A 25,325-nucleotide genomic window follows, 5' to 3' on the forward strand; every position below is an offset into this window, starting at 1 on the left:
TGCAGTGGCACGATCTTGGCTCACTGCAACCTCTGCCTCCCAGGTTCAAGCGATCCTCCTGCCTCAACCCCCCGAGTAGCTGAGACTACAGGTGTGCACCAACAAGCCCGGCTAATTTTTTGGTGGTTGTATTTTTAGTAGAGATGGGGTTTCACCATATTGTTCAGGCTGGTCTTGAACTTCTGACCTCATGATCCACCCTCCTCAGCCTCCCAAAGTGCTGTGATTACAGGCGTGAGCCACCACACCCGGTCATCATGTGTATTCTTTATGTGATTTTCTTTCTGTTCCTCTCCTCCTTCAAAAAGTATTAATTTTTAATTTTGCAGTTTACATGCACAGCACCTGTGGTGTTCTATTCAGCACTCTACTCAATGTTGAATAGAGCCTGCCACCAGCAAAAGAATAATGTGGAAGAAGGGATAATAATTTGAATAGCTAATGCTTACATCGTGCTTACCATGTGCCAGGCACTACTCTGGATGCATAAACTCATTTAATACCCCAACAACTCTTATGAAGTAGATTCTATTATTCTGTCCACTTTGCTGATGAGGAAGCTGAGGCATGGAGTGTTATGTAGGTTGCATGAGGGCACACAGTTGGGAAGCAACAGAGCTGGGGTTGCAATGCAGGGAACCCAGCCCCACAGTCTGTGTATTCAAGCCCTCTGAGAGAATGTCTCCCATCTCTGCTCAGTGGTCACAAGGGCTGGTGGCCCCCAGGAGAGTCACCTGTGCTGTGTGCTGCTGTGCAGTGGTCATGACTCTCCTCTCTCCCTACCAGGTCACTTTCAGCACCTTCTGAACTGGGTCCAAGGTCACAGACAGTGGGCATGGTGTGGCAGCCTAGCTGCTTCTTCAGCCCCCTCCCCTGCTGGTCTGTGATGCTGGGGTTTGGTCTCTTTTATCTCTGTCCCTCCTCAAGGCCCAGCTAGACTCCTACATTTTGTCACTTTAACCAAAGAGTAGTTAGAGACTTTTCCAGGGCTGTGACTCTTACTTTAGGGGAAATGCACCTCTTGATTCTCAGCATGCTCCCATGTCTCAGTTTACAGGAGTTGGTAGTCATGCTTTTTGTTTGTGCTTTAGGATTATAGCCACTTTCCTATTTAATAGATTTTTTTTCCTTACCATTTTTACCCTTCTTTTCCTTATTGTTTTGTGATTTTGAAGAAAGGTAGTTGAGCTGAAAGTTTACTTCACTATCTTTTGCCAGAAATGCTCTACGCTTGGTTTCTGCCGGGCTCACCTCCTCCCTGTGGTCTTACATACTTCATCCGTCCATTCATTCCATAAGTAACTACTGAGCACCTGCTGGGCGTCAGACACTAGTATAGGCATTGGTTACTGCAGAGAGACCTGGTCCTTGCTGTGTTGGAGCAGAGATGCCAGTCAGGGGAGAGAGGCAGGACTGCAATAAAAGACGTTGTTCAGAGTAAAAAATGGTGGTGAGAAAAATAAGACGTGGTAATGTGACCAAGTGACTGCTCTCAACTTGGTGGTCGAGAAGAGCTTCTTGGAGGAAAAGTCATGTCAGCTTAGACCCAGTTAGCAAAAAGGCACCAGACTTGGGAAGAGGGTTTCAAGCAGAGGAAGCAACCAACACAGGGCCGCAAGGCTGGAACAGGCTCGGCAATGGTCACATTCAAGGGAAAGACGAGAGCCCATTGTGGCCAGGGTGTGCGAGCAAGGGGAGGAGTGTGCAAGGCCTATTGGAGAAGCTGGCAGGGGTTCGAGGAGGGTGGGTATTAGGATTGGGTTCTGAGTGGGGTGGGAGTCTACTGGAGAGTTTGACGCAGAGGGCGGCATGGCCTGATGCATATTTTAAAAAGTCTCTTTGGCTCCTGAGGGGAATGCGGGTTGGAGTAGCACAAGGTGGGCACAGGCAGCCTTCTCAGGAAGGAGCTGAGGTTGGCTCGGATGGGTGGTGACCTTGGAGATGGTGAGGGACACATGGTGGAATGGATGGGCTCCAGCAGTGGGTGGCTGGGGGGTGTGCTGCACTTCCTGCAGCTCCTAGAGCAGGCTCTGAAGCCCCTCCAGTTGCCTTGCCCTCCATGGGTGCTGTCTCTGCGACGTTAGACACCAGTGCCTGTGCACTGCACGCATTGCTCCTGGCCAGCAGCTTATATACGTGATGGAAAAGGAATTCTTGGCCTGGCTTAATCTCCCCAGCGTCCTCTACTCAGACTCCTTCTCCACATCCCTCCATCAGCACAGGCACAGCCCTCAGGTTGTCTGGTCTTGCTGCCAAGGTCTGCATTTTGGTCTTGCTGCCGAGGTCTGCATTTTGGGTATTTGATGTACAGGGATGAAACAGAAACTTAGTAGATCCCGAAGACTTAATTTTACCACTTATTTCTAGTTCCAGTCAAAAAAGCTTGCTGAAGGGAGAAAGGAATAAAAGATTAAAATAAGTATTAGGGATTGTTACCATCTCAGTATGTGCACCACACGTGTCTTCATCTGCTGTGGCTGAGCAGGAGTTGTTCTTCCTGGGAAATTTAGACGTGAATAGGTACCCAAAAGCCCTCAGGGCTTCTCTTTCACCTCTTCACGATAAGTCTCCAGGCCTATGTTTTAAAATAGACTTTGTAGAGGCCGCCAAGTCCTTGTCTTCTGAGCTGTGATCACCTGCACTTGGCACTTTTGTGGAGCAAAAGGAAAACCCGGTGCTTTGGGACGCTCATCCTAGTGATTTGGCATCATGAGGCAATTGCCTCTTCCTGTGTAAGAACTCAAAAGGGTCAAGTGTAACTTTTTCAAAGAAATAGTTCTTCTTTCTGATATTTTAATGACAATGTAATACACAATAAATGGTTACTTGTTTTATTTAGCATAAGGATTGGGAAGGCCACATTTATAGGACATACACTATGTGCGAAGCATTATCCCAGACCCTGTACATTATTTTCTCCTTTAAGCCTTGCCCCATTTTACAGATGAGAAAACTGAGCCTCAGCTAAGGTAGCCAAGCGGAGTTACACAATTCATGTATAATCAAGCAAGGTCTAAGTCAGAGTCTGTGTGGTCCTGGGGCCTCTCTCTTGCCCACACTCCCTGGACAGCAGCAGAGGCTGGGGAGTGTTGCCACTGTGAGTGGGATGGTAGCCCTCCTTTCTGTAATCTAGTGAATCGAAAGCATTGTTAGAATGTGGATAATTTCAAAGCTAAATAGCTATTAATTTCCCAACATTAGCTTTGAGAGATCAAGTAGTTTACCCAATGTCACCAAACTAGAGGAATCCTAAATCTTGGAATATTAAAACCAATACTTATAATGTTACCAGTAGAGGGTGTCCAGGTTCTTGGCGTTTTGAACAAGGAATTGGACAAAATACACAAAGCAAGGAAAGAATGAGCCAACAAAAGCAGAAATTTACCGAAAACGAAAGTATACTCCACAGGGTGGGAGCCAGTGAGCATAGGGGCTCAAGAGCTCCGTTACAGAATTTTCTGGGGTTTAAATACCCTCTAGAGGCTTCCCATTGGTTACTTGATGTACACCCTATGTAAATGAAGTAGTGACCCCCAATCAGAGGCTGAAGTGAAGTTGCAAACTTAGACTCCTATGCTTTGGTTGCTTTCTGCAATCAATCAGAGATACTTTCAATTTTCCATCTGCCACGCAGAAAATGTGAGGGGTTTTACAAAGGGAGGAGCCTCCAGTCCTTTTGTTGCTTAGGTGTGGAGAGTTGGGGTTTTCCTTCTGATTTATTTCTAGGAGGTCAGCATGAATCAGCCTTAGGTTCCTTGTTTCCAGACTCTTTTCTGCCTCAATAACACCTTAAGTATGTGGATCGAATGGCTCTATGACAATTTAGGGAGAGTGATCTGTACTTTTTGAGATCTTTGAAGAAAAAATTATTTTAAAATTAAATAATTTTACAGTGTTAGTATAATGTTGTAGTAACACTGTCTGGACATGGGAAAGAAGAAATTTTTTTTAATGTTCCCCATCCTGGGCCTCACTGCCATAACAAGTAATGTGCTTTTGTTTTTCTGTCTCCTTTTAATAACTTTTCATACTTATGCACATGCTTTATATAATTGTAGTCCAAGTGAAGACACAGTGGTATTTCCTCATGACTTCATTTATTTCATTATATTATTTTTCAGTGCTGTTACTGTTTCTTTATAATACCCATTGTATTGATAAACTAGGGTGTTCTTAGCCTTCAGTTGATTTCTGAGTTTTTTCCTCTTCTCTCTGCTCACCACCTTCCATGTCCTGTGATTCCACATTACCCCTGGTTATGTTAAGGGTGGTGATCTGAAATTGACCAAATGAAATTGGCCTGGAGCATAAGAGAGCAATTAGGTGTGGGGGGTGCCCTTCTCACTTTAAAAGCATGAAACATACTCTCCTTTGTCTTACTGTTAGTTTTGGCTGAGCAGTAAGCTGTAACTCCTTGGCACGCCTTTTACAGCTGCTAACATTTGACGATCCGCTGCTACCTGTGTTAACTGGCATCCCTGTTAATGGAAAAAGCAGTGTACTCTGGTTGCCTAGACTACACCTTCACAGTGTGCTTTATGTATTAGGTCTGAGCTGGCAGCACTTAAAAATAAATCAGCCAGGTCAAGGCAAACATTAATCTTTGCTTCCAGAGCTCATCTTTATTTTTTTAAGTTAATGAGCTAGAGCAGAAGCAATAGAATGCTCTTATTTTAGAGCCCCAGGTCAATTTATGGGTTAAAGGGGGCTATTTTCTGACCAAGTGGGTGGTCAAAGTATTGAAGCCCCACACATGATGGAGAGTCACAGTTTCTATCCAGCCGGTCTTAGGTTGGCTGATGGACCCAAGGTCTTTTGCTGATTCCCTCCTCCCTGCAATGGATTCTAGGGTCACTCACTAGTGGGTATCATTGAAAGAGTTTGACTTCTGCTCTCAGGAAATTGACGAAGACCTATTATTAAAGCACTGTGCTGGGGATCCAGGAAGATATAAAAGGTATGGGGCTGGTGTCTGCCTTATGAGCTTGATACCTAGTAGGGAGAAAGAGAAATTTTGAAAGGTAACACATCAAGGGTACGCGAGTTCAGTAGAGCTGACAGAAGGTTCCTGTGGAGGGAGAGTCATGGGGAGTTTGGTGTAATATGTAGGTTGATACAGGCTTTTAAGTTTGGATTCATTCACTCATTCAACAAGAATTTATTGTGCTGGGAATGCAGTAATGAGCAGGTGCCTGCTTTCCTAAAATTTACACTCTAACTAGGAGAAGGCAGATGGTAAATGCAATAATTTCCGGGAGTAGGGTGAAGCTAAAAGAAAATCTGGAGAAAGTTCTTCAGGCCTAGGGAATTGCAAGTGCTGAGCCAGTGCACAGTGCAGAGCCAGCAGGAGCCAGTGAAAAGGGATTAGAGCCAAGGCCCTTTCGTTCTCATACCCCTGCTCCCACCTCTCCTCACAAGGGGGGCCTTTCCTTTCCACCCACTTGCTTCCCCGTGCCTGTTGGTATTCATGTCTTGACTTTGTATTTTATGTTCATTTGTTTATTTATTATGTTTTGCTGTCCCCAACTAGAATGTAAACTGTGAGATCTGGGATTTGTTTTGTTTATTGCTCTAACTTTAGTGCCTAAAACAGTGCCTGGCACACAGTAAGCACTCAATAAGCACATGAATGGGTGAAGGAAAGGCCCATGTGGTTGGGCGCAGGGAGAAGGGAGGGTAGCACAAGATTCAGGAAGTGGATGGATGCAAAGGAGGGCACGTATGGGGGGACTGTGCGAGGCCTCTGCAGGGACAGTGGGAGGACCAGATGCACAAGGGCAGACGGTCTCATCTAGAAAGCAAACCTAAGAGCCTTCAGTGGAAGTCAGAACGTTCGTCCTCCAGTTTATATTCCAGTTGGGGACAGCAATAAGTAAATAAATAAATAAATAAATAACATTGATCCTCCCTTTCTTCTCTTTTTCTCTCCACATTTGTTAGCACTTACTATGTTCCAAGCCCTGTTGGCACCAGACATACAAAAGAGGAATTAGGCTCCGTGTGATATTTGACTCTGGGGAGAATAGCAGTCCATCCTAAAGATTTGAAAAGAAAGAATCAAATTATACAAAAAAAGAACTGAATTATTTGAACACAAACTTGTATGTGTGTTCCTAGCTTTTCCTGTTGCTTACAGCATTAATATTGACATCTGGTAATTTGCTTACAGATGATAGTTCTGGGAATTCATGTCTGAATCACTAATGCAGATTGATGTGTATATATTTGTAGAAGTGACACAATCAAATAATTATTGTAAAGGATTAATATAGTAATAAATAAGATCAATGTAAACATGCAGAAGTTGATTCACATGTATTTAATGAAAAAGCTACATAAGGATAATAGAAAGACTGTACTTGTGCTTAGCATGGGAAGAATGTACAGTTGACCCTTGAACAGCATGGATTTGAACTGCATGGGCCCACTTATATTCAGATTTTTTTCAGTAAAAGTTAAACTGAGTGTGCCTGCCTTCTCATCTACCTCTTCCACCTCTTCTGCTTCTACCACCCTTGAGACAGCAAGATCAATCCCTCCTCTTCCTCCTTCTCAGGCTATTCAACATGACGACAAAGAGAATGAAGACCTTTGTGATGATCCACTTCCACTTAATGAATAACAAATACATTTTCTCTTCCTTATCATTTCCATAATGACATTCTCTTTTTTCTGGTTTATAGTAAATAATACATATAACATATACAATATGTGTTAATTGACTGTTTATGTTATCTTTAAGGCTTCTGGTCAACAGTAGGCTATCAGTTAAGTTTTTGGGAAGCCAAAAGTTATGTGTGGATTTTCAACTGTGTGGGGAGTCAGCACCCCTAACCTCCGCGTTGTTGGAGGGTCAGCCATATTTGTGTGTGTGTCAGCCTGTAACTGGACTTGGCAAGAAGAGAGGGTATCACATTTTCTCATTTCTTTCCTCTCAGGAATAATTCCGGCTAATGGGAAGATGACTGTGACTATTAAGTTTACACCCTTTCAGTATGGGACTGCACAAATAAAAATGCAGTTATGGATTTCACAGTTCAACTCTCAACCATACGAATGTGTCTTCACCGGAACGTGCTATCCCAACATGGCCTTACCGTATGGCGTCTTTGCAGTGTTTTTGTTTATTCTTAACCCTTTTTCGAAAATCCAAGTCTTCCTTTCTTCCATTCTGTCTTTCTTGTAAAAGAATGTCATCAAAACCTTATTTAAAATGATGAGCCAACATAAAATATACTTTAAAACATAACAGAAATATAGAACATATCTATGCTAGTAGCAGGAGTTGCTTCTGACAAGAAGGGAAGAAAGAAGAAAAAGGGATTTTTGAAGGACATGTTTTTTCACTGATTACTACTGGTGCACTATTGGAATTTTTTTACCGTATGCGTGTCTTACTGCCTAGTCAAAAATTTAAACAATAGGGCCAGAACAACATAACTGTTTTTAAGGTTTCCATATAGCATTTTAATTAATTGAGTCCCTTCTGTTTGCAGTGCCCATTGCAATGCTCAGTGGGAAATGGCCCACAACCTCAAGAGACCAAAATAAGTCCTATAACAAGTGATTTCACATGAGGCAGCGACAGAAATGTCTGAAAAACAGAAATGTTTGAAAAACACAGGAGGTTTTTCAAAGCACCATCAGACTTCAAGTCAGAGTGAAGATGTGAAATGGGATTAAGTTGTACTTCATAACAAATCCTTTCTGAACTTCCATTTCCATTTGAATATGAGCTTGTACTTTTACATGTCAGTACCTCTGGTTAACATCATGATTTTTTTCTTATACCCAGGATTTTTATAGAAATGTTAAAAGTTGCTGGATATGGTGACTCGCGCCTGTAATCCCAGCACTTTGGGAGGCTGAGGTGGGTGGATCACCTGAGGTCAGGCTTTCAAGACCAGCCTGGCCAACATGGTGAAACCCCGTCTCTACTAAAAATACAAAAATTACCTGGGCGTGGCGGCGTGTCTGTAATCCCAGCTATTCGGGAGGCTGAAGCAGGAGAATCACTTGAACCTGGGAAGCAGAGGTTGCAGTGAGCCGAGATCACGCCACTGCACTCCAGCCTGGGTGCCAGAGCAAGACGTCGTCACAAACAAACAAACAAACAAACAAAAAAGTTGTCACAGTATAATACCAATCTTAGAAGATTCTGACAATTATTTTGAAAATGATGGGGAAATATCTTGGTTTTCCTCTTCTTTGCACATGGATACAAATCACATATTGACATCATTAAGCATATTACAAGTGGAGTAGCAACCTTATATCAAAATATGAACTCACTCCATGATATCTTAGATATTTATATCATGATTTTCTTCCTAAAAATTCAAAGCAGCCTAAGTCAACTGTAGGATATTAGTGTGGCCTGCTCAACCCAAATCCTGCAAATAACCATCGTTGAAATAAAACCACTCGGGCAACAAACAAGTAAAACTGAACACAAATTTTAAAACTGCTGATTTTTCTGGTGGCAAATAACCAGGCGAGCAAAATGGTGTTTGCCACTTCACATCAGGTGCTACAATACTCAAATGACTTTCTTAAAGACATCACGTGAGCGCAATTTTTATTTGTATATCCTTCCATGGCTATGTTTTTACATGCACGACAGCATTGTATGACAGAAGCACCATACAAATGCAGGCATACGCTATTTCTAAATTATTATGTTAGTATCTTATTTAGTATACTCTTGACATTTTCAAGGACTATGTCTTAAGATCTGCATGTCTCTCCGAACTGCAAATAATATTATAACATACAAATTCTACCATGAAGGGAAAAAACTGGCTGTAGTTTCTGAACAGGGAAAATTATTGGCTGTAGTGTTCTCTGAAATTTTCATAGACTGCTTTCTTCATTTCATTATAGGGTGTGTGATAGACTTACTCATGTCTAAATTTGGCACTGCCAAATTCCACATGTAACTGATCTATCATTTTCTTAGACCTCTTCATTTCCATCATCAACATTGAGGATATTGTTTAGGAGGCTGCTTTTTAACATCCCCAGGTTTACTTGCTCCCCAGTATTTAACAGCAGAGGTGGTGTCAAGGCTCCACTGAGACGGGGATGCTGAACCTCAGTTCGCTACCTGGCTAAGCACCTCACCCTGCACATCAGAGCATGTCGGTGGGTGTGAGTCTCACCAAGGGACAGGTTCTCCCATGCCCTGGGTTTTAAGGATGCTCTTACATGAGAGACGTTAAATTTGAGGTTGCTAACATAAGTTCCATACAATGCAACCAGGCCTGTTCAGTGGGTGGTCAGTAAATACATATTAACTGTCAGAGTGAGTGAATGTTCACTTATTTTTATCTTATTTTTGTGCTGTCATGGAAAACAAGTGTTTATCCTATAAAACAATTGTCCACACATTGTTGCTTAAAGAAATGCTTCACCTAAGCTATTATGCCAAATTGGTACTGAACAAATAAATTTAAAAATGGTTATTTTCAAAATCATAACTTTGCCTTGTGTTGCAGAAAAATATAACTATTTAGATAAAAATAATTTCTAAAAAAATAAAAAAAGAAATGCTTCATAGGTAGCATTTCTGAATAGAACACAGTTCTACTGCATCTCATAACAGATAACCCGAATAGCTTCTGCGGGCTATTAGCTGCACTATCTCTAACTACCCATGTCCAAAGTCAGTTTCTAAATACAGAAAAGATCCAAAACGTTAGTCTGAATCTCTTTTTGAAACATCTTGCTACAAACCATTGGCATAATCATTCTTTTACTAGGAAGATAAATCAAGGTAAGATTTTTTTTAAATGTAATAAATCTAGCTATTGAAAACCAACAGGCTAGAAATGGATTATGCTAGACCTTGAGAGCATTTTTCAGTATGTCATGTTTTCAGTTAGTATGTTCTTTAAGAATGCAAGGCAATGTAATCCCAGAACTTTGGGAGGCAGAGGCCGGCGGATCACAAGGTCAAGAGATCAAGACCATCCTGGCCAACATGGTGAAACCTCGTCTCTACTAAAAATACAAAAATTAGCTGGGCGTGGTGGTTCATGCATGTAGTCCCAGGTACTCGGGAGGCTGAGGCAGGAGAATCGCTTGAACCTGGGAGGCAGCGGTTGCAGTGAGTCGTGATCATGCCACTGCACTCCAGCCCGATGACAGAGTGAGACTCCATCTCAAAAAAAAAAAAAAAAAAAAAGAACATAAGGCAAAAAAACCATTGGTGGGCAATTTTGATATCTCTGATTATACTCTAATGCACTGACATCACATTTATTTTAGTAGACCACTGTCGGGGCACACATTTATTTTCAGTTTAGATACAATAAGGGACTTCAAGTCGTGGTGTTATCAGAAGGAACATAAACATTAGGAACTTTGAGTTAATGGCTTATTTACTAATTTAACATTTGTTTTAACCTATAGATTAGAAGAGTTTGAAAGGTTGAATACCCTTTCTAAGAAAGTAAACGTTCCTCCAGAAAAAGAAATGATGCATATAAATTTTCACCGACCGCCAGCGAAGCCGAAGCCTCAGAAGGTGAAGGTACGGTGGACCTTGTCCTCAGTGCGATGAAAGGGTGACAGAGCGGCAGACTAACTGATTTCCCTATTGATTTGGTCTCTTAGGAAATTGAGTACCAGAACCTCAGATTTCCAGTAGATTTATCGAATCCATTTGCTGTGGCAACTGTTTTAAACCAAGAACCAGGAAAATTGAAGATTAAAGAATTAAGAGAAGGTAACCAGTTGATTGGCCATAAAGCAGCCCCTGAGCAGAATATGAAAGAGTTATTGCTGGTCACATTGATTACCTATGAACAACAAAATTCAGTTAGATTGCTGTTATGCCTCGCCATTAGAAATGTGTTTTTCTCTCTGTACATGATTTTAATCTGATTACTGGTATAAACATTGTCTGCTCCTGCCTTCAGTTTTGGACCAGGGCACTGAAATTTCAAAAACGAGACAGATGAAGGAGGCACTCTTTGAACAGAAAGTCAGACAGGACATTCACGAAGAGATGGAAAATCATCTTAAGTGGTAAATATTGAGCAATTATTTGTATCAAGTGACAGTACAGTTATTTTTAGATGATGATCTTTTATAAATGAGAGACAGTAAAATGTAATAACCTTTTAGGTACTTTGGAGAATTTAATGATTGTTTCTCTGCCAGTGGTCTTTGTACTTCAGTAGGAAGTTTCTATTAGGAATAAATATATGTGACCAAACCACGCTGTTTCCTAAATGTGGCCAGTGGCAAGACCAGAGTGAATTGTGGGAGATGCTCCCTGCTCCTGCTGGCCTCTGCTGCCGGCACCCCCTCACCTCAGGACAGATCTGGGTGCCTTGGGCACCCCAAATCTCACCCCCGTCATCCTCCATCTCACCAGGAGCCCCTGTGCCTTGGGCTGTGTGCCCCAGAGGCCTTCTGGATAGCCCAGTGGGGTAAGCCTCTGAGGGGCTCCTAATGGAGGTTTTAAAACTGAGATGTGAGAATTCTTGTGCTTCTGTTCCCAAATTAGAAACTTTTTCACAATTTTTTTTTTACCAGATCAGACCAAGCATATGCATGTGTACAGATTTAGCTGAAAAGTAAACTCTTTTTTTTGAGAAAGGGTGTCATTCTGTCACCCCAGCTGGAGTGCAGTGTCACATCATGGCCGGCTGCACCCCCAGCCTCCCAGCCTAAAGTGATCCTCCCTCTTCAGCCTCCCAAGTAGCTGGGAGCACAGGTGTATGCCACCATGCCCAGCAAATTTTTTTTTTTTTAGAGATAGGGTCTCACTATGTTACGCCCAGGTGGGACCCAAACCCCTGGGCTCAAGTATCCTCCTGCTTGACCTCCCAAAGTGTTAAGATTGCAGGTACGAGCCACCGTGCTTGACCTAAAGTAAACTGGGCTAAAAAAGAGACTCTTGGAGAGTGTCATTGAGAGGCTGCCTACTCCATGAGCCAGCCCGCATCCTTCCCGACACATGAGAACACGCCCTTACCTGAAGCCCTCTGAAGGTGCCCACTGGGCTGCTCCCCTGTCTCTGGGGGAATGGCCCTTGTTTCCAACAGAAATCCCTTCTGCCTCAGCTTAAGTCTATAGTTATGGTCCCACCTCAGTTAACGGGAAGTACTCCAAGGAACTGAAAATTTTATGTTTATAAACATCTTTTCCCTATTATGAAAAACAGGTAGGTCATCACTGTAGGAGACCTGAAAACAAGTTTTTTTACATATAGAGAAGGAAAAAAATCATGGTGATGCCCCCAGTCAGCAGTGACCAGTGACCACTGTCAGTACTGGTGTTTTTGTTCTTTCTATGCATCTCTGTATCAGACTTGAAGTCACATCCCAAATGCCATTCTGAATGCTGTGTTGTTCCTTTAATAGTTTTCCCAACTTTTTATGTTGAAAGAGCTTAAACTGACATACACTTGACCTCGGTTCACTAATTGCTTACATTGTGACACATACACTTCCCCTCACTCCACACGCATGCACACACACTCCTGCGTGCACCTTTTTCCCCTGAGCCATTTACAGATAAATTGCAAATACCAGGAAGTTTCACCCCAAAATACTTCAGTATGTAGCTCCTAAGAACAGACATTCTCCAACATTATTGTAATCACTTCCAAGAGATTTCACACTGATAGAATAATATTATCTAATAATCAGTCTTATAGGCAAATTTAGCCAGTAGTCCCAAAATGTACTTTATACCCAGTCTTTTTAAAAATATTTATTTAAAAAAAAATTCTTTTTTGAGGCAGAGTCTCGCTGTCGCCCAGGCTGGAGTGCAGTGGCACGATCTCGGCTCACTGCAGGCTCCGCCCCCCGAGGTTCGTGCCATTCTCCTGCCTCAGCCTCCCAAGTAGCTGGGACTACAGGCGCCTGCCACCTCGCCCGGCTAATTTTTTGTATTTTTAGTAGAGATGGGGTTTCACTGTGTTATCCAAGATGGTCTCGATCTCCTGACCTCGTGATCCGCCCGCCTCGGCCTCCCAAAGTGCTGGGATTACAGGCGTGAGCCACCGCGCCCAGCCTAAATTTTATATAAATAAAATAGAGACAGGGTTTTGCCATGTTCCCCAGGCTGGTCTCGAACTCCTGCCCTCAAGCAATCTACCAGCCCTGGCCTCCAAAGTGCTGGGATTACAAGTGTGAGTCACCACACCCGGCCTATACCTGGTTTGTTTTTGTTTTGTTTTTGGAGAGAGGCATCCAGGGTCCAGTCAAAGATCATACCATTTATATTTAGCTTTCATGTGCCTTTTGTCTCCTCTAACCTAAAACAGTTCTCTAGAACATCCCTCCACCTCCACTTTAAAAATCGTAACTATTATTTACTTAAGACATGTGCTGGGTTTCATGATGATTACATTGCATATTAGTTTCTTTAACTTGTGATAAAATTCATCATTTTAACCAGTTTAAAGTATATTGTGCAGAGGTTTTTAGTAAATCCACAATGTTGCGTGACCATCACCACTACCCAATTCCAGAACATAGGCATCACTAGAAAAAGAAACCTCATACCCATTGTCAGTCACTCCCCACTCCCCATTCCCTGGAGACCCTGGCAACCACAATCTACTTTCAGTCTCTATGGATTTGCCAACTCTGGACATTTCATGTAAAGGGAATCACATAATACATGGTCTTTTGTGACTGGCTTCTTCCACTTAACATGTTTTTAAGATTCATCCACACCAAAACATGTGTTAGTACTGCATTCCTTTTTATGGCTGAATAATATCTCATTGAATGGATATGCAACATTTTGCTTGTTCATTCCTCAGTTACTGGACATTTCAGTAGTTTCCACTTTTTGACTATTATGAATAATGCTGCTATGAACATTTATATGCACTTTTTTATGTGACCATATCTTTTCAGTTCTCTTAGGTACATACCTAGGAGTGGAACTGCTGGGTTATATGGTAACTCTATGTTTAACTTTTTGTGGTGCCACCAAACTGTTTTCCATGGTGGCTGAACCATTTGGCATTCCCACTAGCAACATATGAGGGTTACGGTTTCTCCACTTGCTCAGCAATACCTGTTATTTTCCATTATTATCATCATCATCATCATAGCCATCCCAGTGGGTGTAAAGGGGTGTGTTGTTGTGGCTTTGATTTGTATTTCCCTAATGATTTAGAAGGTTGAGCACCCAGATATTGTTATTCATAAATATTTAAGATAAGCTTCACTTTGTAGAATACATTATTCATCTTAGTGATGTTGCTGAAGCCTCTATAACTTCTCTATCCCATGTGTGTCCTCCAGCATCTCAGGGTTCCTTTTCAGTTTTGGAATATAGTGAAATATTCCATCCTAAAATATTCCATCTGGTATTCTGATGGGTTCTCGACACAGTTTTTTTTTTCTCCCCAGGCAGGTGCATCTTGGTAAAGATCCTATGTCTTTCAAACTTAAAAAAGAGCTTACTGAGGAGTGGCAAAGAGCATGCGCCAAATATAAGGTCAGAGTTACTGCTAATTTGCTATCATTTGTTTCACGAGATGTTTTTAAATTCCTACTATATGCAAGATGCCAGGTGGAGGAAAACCCACAGTTAAGTTGGGAGTGGGAAAGGCTGATGACAAGTAAATTGTCAACCATAAATCAAGACTGGCTATAAAAGTCACCAGAGACCTATACTAAGTATTGTGGGGATTCAGAAGCCAGAGAGAACACTCATCCGATTGGAATGCTTCCTGGAAGACACTGTATAATTTTTTGAAAAGTAACAAAGAGGACAAAGGCATTCACATGGAGGGAATGGCTCAAATTCAAGCCAGAATTTTGAGATGGGGTCCCCTGTCCCATGATCTGCAGTGCATGAAGACAAAAGAGACCCAAAGTTGGTAACCAGGACCCACATCAGAGACAGATGCAAATGATAGTCCCAAGTCAGAGACCCTCAAAGGGGCTGAGCAGATAAAGGGAAACTGGGCTGAGGGGAGTGGGACCACACCTGGGGTGCCAAGGTAGCCCCTGTAGGTTCAGGGATGGGAACTTTGGGACTGTGCAGCACCCGTGGTCTCACCATGCTTTGAAGATGTTGTTAACCTACATAGCAGGTGCAGAGAACACTGAGGACAAGTCTATAGTGACTAAAACACAGGATACACATGGGCCAGAGGAAACAGGAGTTGGCTGGGGCTCTGTGTCTGAATTTAATTGGTAGGACTTGCAGAATGATCACATATTATATTAATTGGCTCAGGCTGCCATAACAAAGTACCATAGACTGGGTGGCTTAAAACAACAGAAATTTATTTTCTCATAGTTGTGGAGGCTGGAAGTCCAAAATCAAGTTCTCAGCATGGTTGATTCCTTCTGAAAGCCATGAGTGAAGGATCTGTTCCAGACCTCTCTCCTTGGCTTATTGGTGGCCACCTTCTCCTCATATCTTCATGTGGTCTTCCTCTGTGTCTGTGTCCTAATCTCCTCTGATATAAGGACACCAGTCATATTGGATTAAGACCCACTCTAACAGCCTCATTTTAACTTGGTCGCTTCTTTAAAGACACCATTTCTAAATACCATCACAGGCTGAGTTCTGAGGCTTAAGGCTTCAACATAGGAATTTTGAAGGGACACAATTCAACCCATAACAGATTTTTGAGCTGGGGAATGCAAGGTTCAGTTAGACTGACTTGGCAGCAGTGGGTGGGAGGGATTGGGGAAAAGCATTTCTTGTCAGATATGAATATGTTTCTCATAGAGAATGTACTTTTCTTTCTAGATTTGGAGTCCAACTAGATATTTAAATAAATTTGTCTTATTTTTCTTCATTTTTCATAAGACAAACAAAAGAATATAAAATCCTTACATTGGTAAATCTTTGCATTTAGAAAAAGCACATATTAGATGTGCATTTAAATTAGTTCCACATGTTCAGATTCTTTGCATGCTGTCTTAAAAACAAAACATCAAGTATTTTCTGTCAACCCAACAGTGGAATGCTGTTTTCTAACCTTTTTAAGGGTGAAGTTGGCACAGACATGCCCAGATCAGTCATTGTGGGCATTGAGGCTGTGGCTGCGGGCAGTGACAGCCAAGGAGCAGTCCCATCCTTAGCATGGCTCCTGGGGCAAGGAGGATGAGCAGGCAGCCCAGACACCCTGGAATATGGGAGATCAAATGTCTCAGGGACCCCATTCCGTGTGTCCAGGGGATTTTATCTGAGAGCTGAGTCCTGACAGGTGACCCAGTGGCACGGAACTCCTGGAGGCCCCAGGCACATGGTGGAAACAAAGAGGAGAAATGGTGGGGGAAGGAAGGAGTTGGCCTCAGAGTGGGATGGCACAGCCTTCAAGGATGATGAGCTTTTACTCATAATCAAATCAGCAGTGTCTTAATAAAGATATAATAAATCTCCCTTGTCATTATTCTAGCTAATGATCTATTTGCCAGTCCCTTCTTTAAATTGCCTATTTTATTTTACTCTTAATGCTGGTGGGGGTCTCCCCACGAAATCTGTACTTTGAACTTAATGTGCTCAGTCTCAAACTCAACTTCCCACTATGTGCCAATCAGAGCTAGGCAGCTCACCACCCTGGTGACAGTAACACACCTCTCATTTCTGAATAGGGTGTTAATGTGAATAGATTTATTCCAAATAAGTCTTTAAATTTTTTTATAAACAGTGTACTTAAGAGCCAAGCTGGTTTTTAAAGTTACTCAACAAACAAATAGAACACGCAGATAGGCAAAAACTAACACCATCTGCGGAGTACACAGTCCCCTTTCCCACCTGGGCAGGCACATATAGACACTGAACCCAGCGCAGCCAGCCTACCCCAGGAGTCACTGTTGGCTCCTGGGAATAAGAAAAAGGGCCCAGGCGCCATCAGGGAAGCAGGCAGGTGAGGGAAGGAGAGCAGCCTGGGGTCACTCACCTCCAGGGAACCGCAGGTCACTTTCCAGCCCAGGAAGACCTGTCAGCTTCCACCACCCAGGAGAAGGGAGGAATCTCCACATGCCTTCCTTTAAACCTGACGTCTGGATAGTCAACTCTGAGGAGCTTACAACTTTACTGGGACGTTAAATGTCTTTTTGATGAAATTTGTATATTCCCATAGTTACGGTTTCCTAAAATTATTTCTAAGTGTCTTGGAAGTAATTTCCAAAGACACTGTCTTTTAGTTATAAAAAGAAGGAATCTACTCGGGAGGCTGAGGCAGGAGAATGGTGTGAACCCGGGAGGCGGAGCTTGCAGTGAGCTGAGATTGCGCCACTGCACTCCAGCCTGGGTGACAGAGCGAGACTCCGTCAAAAAAAAAAAAAGAAGGTATCGAGTCTGTGCTTCGATCAGAGTTCCCTATGTTTAAACAGTGTAATCATACTGATCTTTTTTACCTACTTGTATTTCACCACTTCCAATGGGAACGTCATGGGTGGATTTGACCAATTGCTTAATGGGTTTCTACAAGTTTTAAAGACAAAGTTTTATGCATTTATATTCAACTTAAATTATTTTGATGATTAAAAACCCAGCTAGATAGAGGAGATCCTATTCTGGATGAGGAATTTCAGCGACTTAAAACAGAAGTTAGCCATAAACGGGTCGTTCGCAATCAAGAAGAGGTGGGTAACTTTCCTTTATTTAGAATCTGATTACTGGCAGCTCTTTAAATGCTTATTTTTTAAATGCTAAACAATTTTATAGAAATCCTTTACTAAGAGATATTTAATACTTTTTAATTTGCATACATTTTCAGAATGTTACCATATTTTTGCAAGTAAAGCATCAAAACTTGTAATTCATGTTTCTCTTGAAATGAACAGCATTACATACTTTGGCCACTCCTTTTCATCCCTCTACTTTCTCGTTTTGGGTCTCCTTTTTTGTTTTCCTTCATTCTCCAAGGCCCTGTCCACAGGTCCTCAAGGTGGGCCCCTGGGCCTCTGTTCATTATCCCCCTTCCCTTGGTAGAAAGGATACAAAATCAGAAGTCAGAAGCCAGAGTTCTAGTTACAACTCTGTGACAGATTTGGGACCTTGGCAAGCCTCTTGGCTGTGGTGCCTTACTGTTCTCAAATCTAAAATGAGTACTGTGGCCCCATCCACCTGATTATCTCTGTCTTGTAATATTAGTTCATTTTCACACTGCTATGAAGAAATACCCAAGGCTTGGTAATTTATAAAGGAAAGAGGTTTAATTGACCCACAGTTCTGAATGGCTGGAGAGGCCCCAGGAAACTTACAATCATGGCAAAAGAAGAAGCAAACACTTCCTTCTTTACATGGTGGCAGGAATTAGAAGAATGAAAACCAAGCCAAGGGGGAAGCCCCTTATAAAACCATAAGATCTTGTGAAAACTAAGTCACTATCATGAGAACAGGATGGGGGAAACTGCCCCCATGATTCAGTTATCTCCACCCTGGTCCTTCCCATGACATGGGGATTATGGGAACTACAATTCAAGATGAGCTTTAGGTGGGGACACAGCCAAACCATATCATTCTGCCCCGTCCCCTCCCAAATCTCATGTCCTCACAATTTAAAACACAATCATGCCCTTCCATGAGGGTCACGTGGGGATTATGGAAACTACAATTCAAGATAAGATTTGGGTGGGAACACAGCCAAACTATATCATTCCACCACAGGTCCCCCAAATCTCATGTCCTCACAATTTAAAACACAATCATGCCCTTCCAACAGTCGCCCAAAGTCTTAACTTATTCCAGCATTAACTCAAAATTCTCAGTCCAAAGTCCCATCTGAGACAAGGCAAGTCCCTTCCACCTATAAGCCTGTAAAATCAAAAGCAAGTTAGTTACTTCCTAGATACAATGGGGGTACAGGCATTCAGTAAATATACCCATTCCAAATGGGAGAAATTGGCCAAAACAAAGGGGCTACAGGCCCCATGCAAGTCAGAAATTCAATAGGGCAGTCATTAAACCTTAAAGATCCAAAATTATCTCCTTTGACTCCGTGTCTCACATCCACATCATGCTGATGCAGGGGATGGGCTCCCATAGCCTTGGACTGCTTTGCTCCTGTGGCTTTGCAGGGTACAGCCTCCCTCCCAGCTGCTTTCACAGGCTGGCATTGAGTGTCTGTGGCTTTTCCAGGTGCACAGTGCAAGCCGTCGGTGGATCTACCATTCTGGGGTCTGGAGGATGATGGCCCTCTTCTTACAGCTCCACTAGGCAGTGCCCCAGTGGGGACTCCATGTGGGGGCTCCAATCCTACATTTCCCTTTGTACTGCTCTAGCAGAGGTTCTAAATGAGGGCTCCACTCCTGCAACAAACTTCTGCCTGCACATCCAGGTGTTTCCATACATCCTCTGAAATCCAGGCAGAGTTTCCCAAACCTCATTTCTGGATTATGTGCACCCACAGGCTCAACACCATGTGGAAGCTGCCAAGGCTTGGGGCTTTCACCCTCTGCAGCCATGGCCTGAGCTGTACCTTGGCCCCTTTTAGCTATGGCTGGGACACAGGGCACTGAATCCCTAGACTGCATAAAGCAGCAAGGCCCTAGGCCCAGCCCACAAAACCATTTTTCCCTCCTAGGTCTGCAGACCTGTGATGCGAGGGGCTGCCATGAAGACCTCTGACATGTCCTGGAGACATTTTCCCCATTGTCTTAGTGGTTAACATTTGGCACCTCGTTACTTAGTAAATTTCTGCAGCTGGCTTGCATTTCTTCTCAGAAAATGGGTTTTTCTTTTCTATTACATCATCAGGCTGCAAATTTTCCAAACTTTTGTGCTCTGCTTCCCTTTTAAGCATAAGTTCAATTCCAAACCATATTTTTGTCAATACATAAAACTGAATGCTTTTGACAGCACCCAAGTCACCTCTTGAACACTTTGCTGTTTAGAAATTACTTCTGCCAGATACCCTAAATCATCTCTCTCAAGTTCAAAGTCCCACAGATCTCTAGGGCAGGGGCAAAATGCCCCCAGTCTCTTTACTAAAACAAAGCAAGAGTCACCTTCATTCCAGTTCCCAACGAGTTCTTCATCTCCACCTGAGACCACCGCAGCCTGGACTTCATTGTCCATATTACAATCAGCATTTTGGACAAAGCCATTCAACAAGTCTCTAGGAAGTTCCAAACTTTCCCACATTTTCCTTCTTCTTCTGAGCCCTGCAAACTATTCCAATCTCTGCTTGTTACCCAGTTCCAAAGTTGCTTCCACATTTTCAAGTATTTTTATAGCAGCACCCCACTCCTGGTACCAATTTACTGTATTAATTAGTTTTCACTCTGCTATGAAGAGATACCTGAGGCTAGGTAATTTATAAGGGAAAGAGGTTTAATTGACTCACAGTTCCACACAGCTGGGGAGGCCTCAGGAAACTTACAAACATAGCAGAAGGGGACACAAACACATCCTTCTTCACATGGCAGCAGAAGCGAGAAGAATGAGAACCAAGTGAAGGGAGAATCTCCTTACCATCAGATCTCTTGAGAACTAACTCACTATCATGAGAACAGGATGGGGAAAACTGCCCCCATGATTCAATTATCTCTATCTGATCCCTCCCACAACACATGGGGATTATGAGAACTACAATTCAAGACGAGATTTGGGTGGGGACATAGCCAAACCATATCACTGGTTAAAAGTCCAACTTTTAATTTTAACAATGATAAAATTCTAATCTCCCACTTCCATCATTCTCACTTTTCTTTGCTGGTTTTGCGATATCTGAATTATTTTTACCAAATTTCTCCCTGTCCTCCTCCTCACTAGATTTATTCTGGCCACAAAGTCTTGCCGATGACTCTTCAATGGGCCATACCAGAGTCCAACCTTTGGGTGTCCCCCATGACTAATCCAACAGGTTTTTCTGTCTGTATAACTGATCCTCTTCCCTCTCCTCTGCAGCTCATGGCATATGCCAAAATAAGACTGATTCCCTTCTGATGTCTCTTTTTATATCATTTCCTTATTCAAGAACCTACAGTGCCTCAGGCTCTGGCCAGCCTCACTAAACCCCCAGGCACTCTTTCCTCCTTATTCATTTACTAACTTAGATACACTGGTGCCCAGGACATGAAGGCACATGTGGGACAATACATGTGTCAGCACTGGGCATGCAGGGCTGAGTAAAGTAGCCCTTCTTCCCAGCCAGGGGATCTCACAGCCCACACCTTTCAATTCTGGATGCACTGTCAACACCACCACATGGGATTGGTGACTTTATTCTTCCTCAAAGTCACATGTGTTTGCTTGAGCTTTCCTAACTAGACTATAAGTTTCTTAAAACCCTAATCTTCTCTTCCACTTTTGGCCCCCAACTCAAGAAGTGTTCCTTATAATGCTGTGTACACTAAAAGTGCTTAATAAATAAATGCTCACTAAGCAATACAACAAATAACAACTTGATTTGGGATGAAACTCTAAAATGTTTTTATTAAATGTTTATGACAGGAGTTAAAATTTAAATGTAAGATGTGCCTATATTTTATATTCACAGAAAATCAAGGAGTTTCATCCTACTTTTGATCCACTCATTAATAACACTTGGTTCAGCAGGTCCAGGGCACAAAAACGGTTTCAACAAGTAGCACGCAAGGTAAGTCTCAGCACCAGCTGGAAATGTTGATTTGTTTACTCATCAGCATAAGGAAATCAAGCAATCGTGGTTTGATAACACCTTTATTGAGATACAATTTACATACCATAAAATTCACCCTTGTAAAATGTACGTCAGTCGTTTTTAGTATATTTATAGAGCTGGGCAGCCATCACCCCTCTCTAATTTTAGAACGTTTTTATCACCTCAAAAGGAAACTTGGTGCCTATTTTCAGTCACTCTCCACTCCCTCCTCCCCACAGTCCCTGGCAACCAATAATCTACTTTCTGTCTCTACGGATTTGCCTTTTCTGGGCATTTCATATAAATGGAATCATACAATATGCAGCCTTTTAAAAAATCAATTTATAAATTTATAATTGACACATAATAGTTGTACATATTTGTGGGGCACAGTGTAATGTTTCAATGCATGTATACATTGTATAAGGATCAAATCAAGATAATTACCATATCCATCACTTTAAACATTCAATACATGGCTTTTGGTAACTGCTTCTTTCATATAACTTACTTCCTAGGCTTGTACATATTTTAGCATGTATCAATACTTCATTCTTTTTATGGCTGAATAATATTCCATTGTATGGATAGACCACATTTTCTTTATCCATTCATCAGCTGATGAAAGTTTCAGTTGTTTTCACCTTTTGGCTATTATGAGTAAAAATGGGATATTGATCAGTTACTTCTAGGAAGAACAATTGAGAATGTCTGAGGGATCGCACCTCTAGCATCCAGGCTTAATGTGTGCCTTTCAGAGTTGTCATCTCCCTTCTGTGGCTTCCTCACCCTCGTGCTGGTCCTCCAGTGGCTTCCTGTTATCAGGATAAAATGAAGACTCCTGAGCCTCATATGCCAGTAAAGGGTGTCATGTGACCCCTGGTCTGGCCACAGCCACACTCCTCTAGCAGCCGCTGTCCTCTCATTGTCCCAGTCTGGTCTGCCACACACGTTGTACTCATTCCCTGCTACTACCCCTGTGAATCTGCTCTCAGCTCTGACTATAGTGCCTCCCCAGCTCTGCTCCATGGGACTGCACCTGTCCTTTGGGCCAGCTTGAGTCCACTTTTCCTACAAGAGGCCATCCTTGTGCACTTTAGTATTTAGGGATCTCCTCGGTGCCGTGTACTTCTTGTGCTGCCTGTAAATCTCTCATCTCTGTCACTTGTGTGTGACTTCCGTGGTGGGCAGGGCCACACTTGAAGCCAGGGAGAGCAGTGGATAAAGCCTGGGCTGTGGAGCAGACTGCCTGCACTAATTCCTGGTGCTGCTTCCTTGCACTTTCTGATCCTGGACAAGTTACATAACCACTGTGCCTTAGTTTCCTCACCTGAACACTGAGGAGAATAATGAGACCTGTCTCAAAGTGTTGTTGTGAGGATCAAATGAATGAACATGTGTAAGGGACTTCAAATGTTGTGTTACAGCTTGTCTTTCAGGCAGTCTTCTCAGCCTGGACTTGTGGCAGTCTAGGTAGAGGGAGGCAGAGCTCACTGCCTTGCGGACCTACTCACCAGCTTCCAAGGCCCCATGACCCTCACCTATTTACCAGCCTCCAAGGCCCAAGAGCCAGTGTCCCTGGTAAGGCTTTCCCTGGGTGGTCTCTGCATATGTGCAAGCAGAGGCCACCATGACATGCTCAGGGCAGGGAGGACAGTGGTAAGAAGAGGCAGCACAAAGCTGTGCTCCCAGGGAGGAAAGCACAGCCATTGACAATAGGAAAACAACAGCAAGAGACTGTCCAGGCTGGCTTGTTGCTAATGGGACCACCTTGGTCCTTCTGCATCAAGCCCTCCAGCCTGAAAAAGGGTATCAGCAATGATGGGCTTTGTTCTGAGTGATGGCTCAGCCTGTTCCTCACATGCCAAAGCAAGCCCTGTCAGTTCTATGTGCCAACGTGTCCCAGCCAATGCCTTGCCTAATCTCCTCAACTACAGCCACAGACCAGGCTCCCAGCATCTCTCGTCTGGACCATGGCCACAAGTTCCCCTACATCCAGTGCCACATGGCAGCCAGAGTTGTGTTTGCAAAGCTAAAAGATGACAGTGTCTCTCCCCTGCTGAAACCCTCCAAAGATGTTCTATAACAGTTGAAATGAAATACACAATTTTTATCAAGGCTACCAGGTCATATTGGATTTCTCTGTCCTTTAAACATGTCTCCTTTGTTCTGGCATCAGGACCTCTGCAATGGCTGTCTCCTCTGCTCAGAACTCTCTTACCAACATCTTTCCATTGTTGTCCTCCCACCATTCAAGCCTTGCATCAAATCTCACCTCTGCAGAGGCCTTCCCTTATTATCCTTGCATAAGTGGGCAGGCATCCCACCTCCAGCCCCTCCAGTCATGGCCTCAGGCATTACCCTCTTATTTTCTTCAGGGTATTTATCTTGGTTTTTTCTCTTGGTATTTATTGTCATCCCACTTCGCCTCCTAAACACACTTGGAATATCAGCTCCTTGTGGGCAGGACATTTATTTGCTCCTCACTGTATCTCCAGTGCCTTGCACAGGATGGGGCACTGAGTAGCCACTTTATAATATTTGTTAAATAAAAGAGCCATTTGGGCTGGCAATATGGCCGAATAGGAACAGCTCCTGTCTGCAGCTCCCAGTGAGACCAATGCAGAAGGCAGGTGATTTCTGCATTTCCAACTGAGATACCTGGCCCATCTCACTGGGACTGTTTAGACAGTGGGTGCAGCCCACGGAGGGCAAGCCGAAGCAGGGTGGGGCATCTTCTCACCCAGGAAATGCAAGGGGTTGGGGAACTCCCTCCCCTAGCCAAGGGAAGCCATGAGGGACTGTGCCATGAGGAATGGTGCACTCCAGCCCAGATACTACACTTTTCCCATGGTCTTCACAACCCGCAGACCAGGAGATTCCTTCAGGTGCCTACACCACCAGAGCCCTGGGTTTCAAGCACAAAACTGGGCAGCCATTTGGGCAGACACCAAGCCAGCTGCAGGAGTTTTTTTCATACCCCAGTGGTGCCTAGAATGCCAGCGAGACAGAACCGCTCACTCCCCTGGAAAGGGGACTGAAGCCAGGGAGCCAAGTCATCTAGCTCAGCAAATCCCACCCCCATGGAGCCCAGCAAGCTAAGATCCATTGGCTTGAAATTCTCGCTGCCAGCACAGCAGTCTGAAGTCAACCTGGGACACTTGAGCTCGGTGGGGGGAGGAGCATCTGCCATTACTGAGGCTTGAGTAGGCGATTTTCCCCTCACAGTGTAAACAAAGCCACCAGGAAGTTCAAAATGGGCGGAGCCCGCTGTAGCTCTGCAAAACCATAGTAGCCAGACTGCCTGTCTAGATTCCTCCTCTCTGGGCAGGGCATCTCTGAAAGAAAGGCAGCAGCCCCAGTCAAGGCCTTACAGATAAAACTCCCACTCCCTGGGACAGAGCACCTGGGGAAAGGGGCAGCTTCGGTGCAGCTTCAGCAGACTTAAACATTCCTGCCTGCTGGCTCTCAAGAGAGCAGCGAATCTCCCAGCACAGTGCTCAAGCTCTGCTAAGGGACAGACTGCCTCCTCAAGTGGGTCTCTGATCCCTGTGCCTCCTGACTGGGAGACACCTCCCAGCAGGGGTCTACAGATACCTCATACAGGAGAGCTCCAGCTGGCATCTGGTGGGTGCCCCTCTGGGATGAAGCTTCCAGAGGAAGAAACAGGCAGCAATCTTTGCTGTTCTGCAGCCTCTGCTGGTGATACCCAGGCAAACAGGGTCTGGAGTGGACCTCCAGCAAACTCCAGCAGACC

The 25,325-nt window shown here is 43.5% G+C and overlaps 1 protein-coding gene across 4 annotated transcripts in view; it reads left to right on the plus strand.

Moving 5' to 3' along the window:
- CFAP221 (cilia and flagella associated protein 221) overlaps positions 1 to 25,325 on the plus strand; it is a 125,431-nt gene that overhangs the window by 56,389 nt on the left and 43,717 nt on the right. For all 4 annotated transcript variants that reach the window (XM_058434375.1, XM_032145734.2, XM_058434376.1 and 1 more), the window contains 7 exons: positions 6,939 to 7,098; positions 10,414 to 10,534; positions 10,618 to 10,729; positions 10,923 to 11,031; positions 14,385 to 14,472; positions 17,496 to 17,585; positions 21,446 to 21,544. In XM_058434375.1, coding sequence (XP_058290358.1) covers positions 6,939 to 7,098; positions 10,414 to 10,534; positions 10,618 to 10,729; positions 10,923 to 11,031; positions 14,385 to 14,472; positions 17,496 to 17,585; positions 21,446 to 21,544 — 779 coding nt within the window. The remainder of the gene's footprint in view (positions 1 to 6,938; positions 7,099 to 10,413; positions 10,535 to 10,617; positions 10,730 to 10,922; positions 11,032 to 14,384; positions 14,473 to 17,495; positions 17,586 to 21,445; positions 21,545 to 25,325) is intronic.

Source organism: Hylobates moloch, unplaced genomic scaffold, assembly GCF_009828535.3.
Source record: "Hylobates moloch isolate HMO894 unplaced genomic scaffold, HMol_V3 SCAFFOLD_24, whole genome shotgun sequence".
NCBI lineage: Eukaryota > Metazoa > Chordata > Mammalia > Primates > Hylobatidae > Hylobates > Hylobates moloch.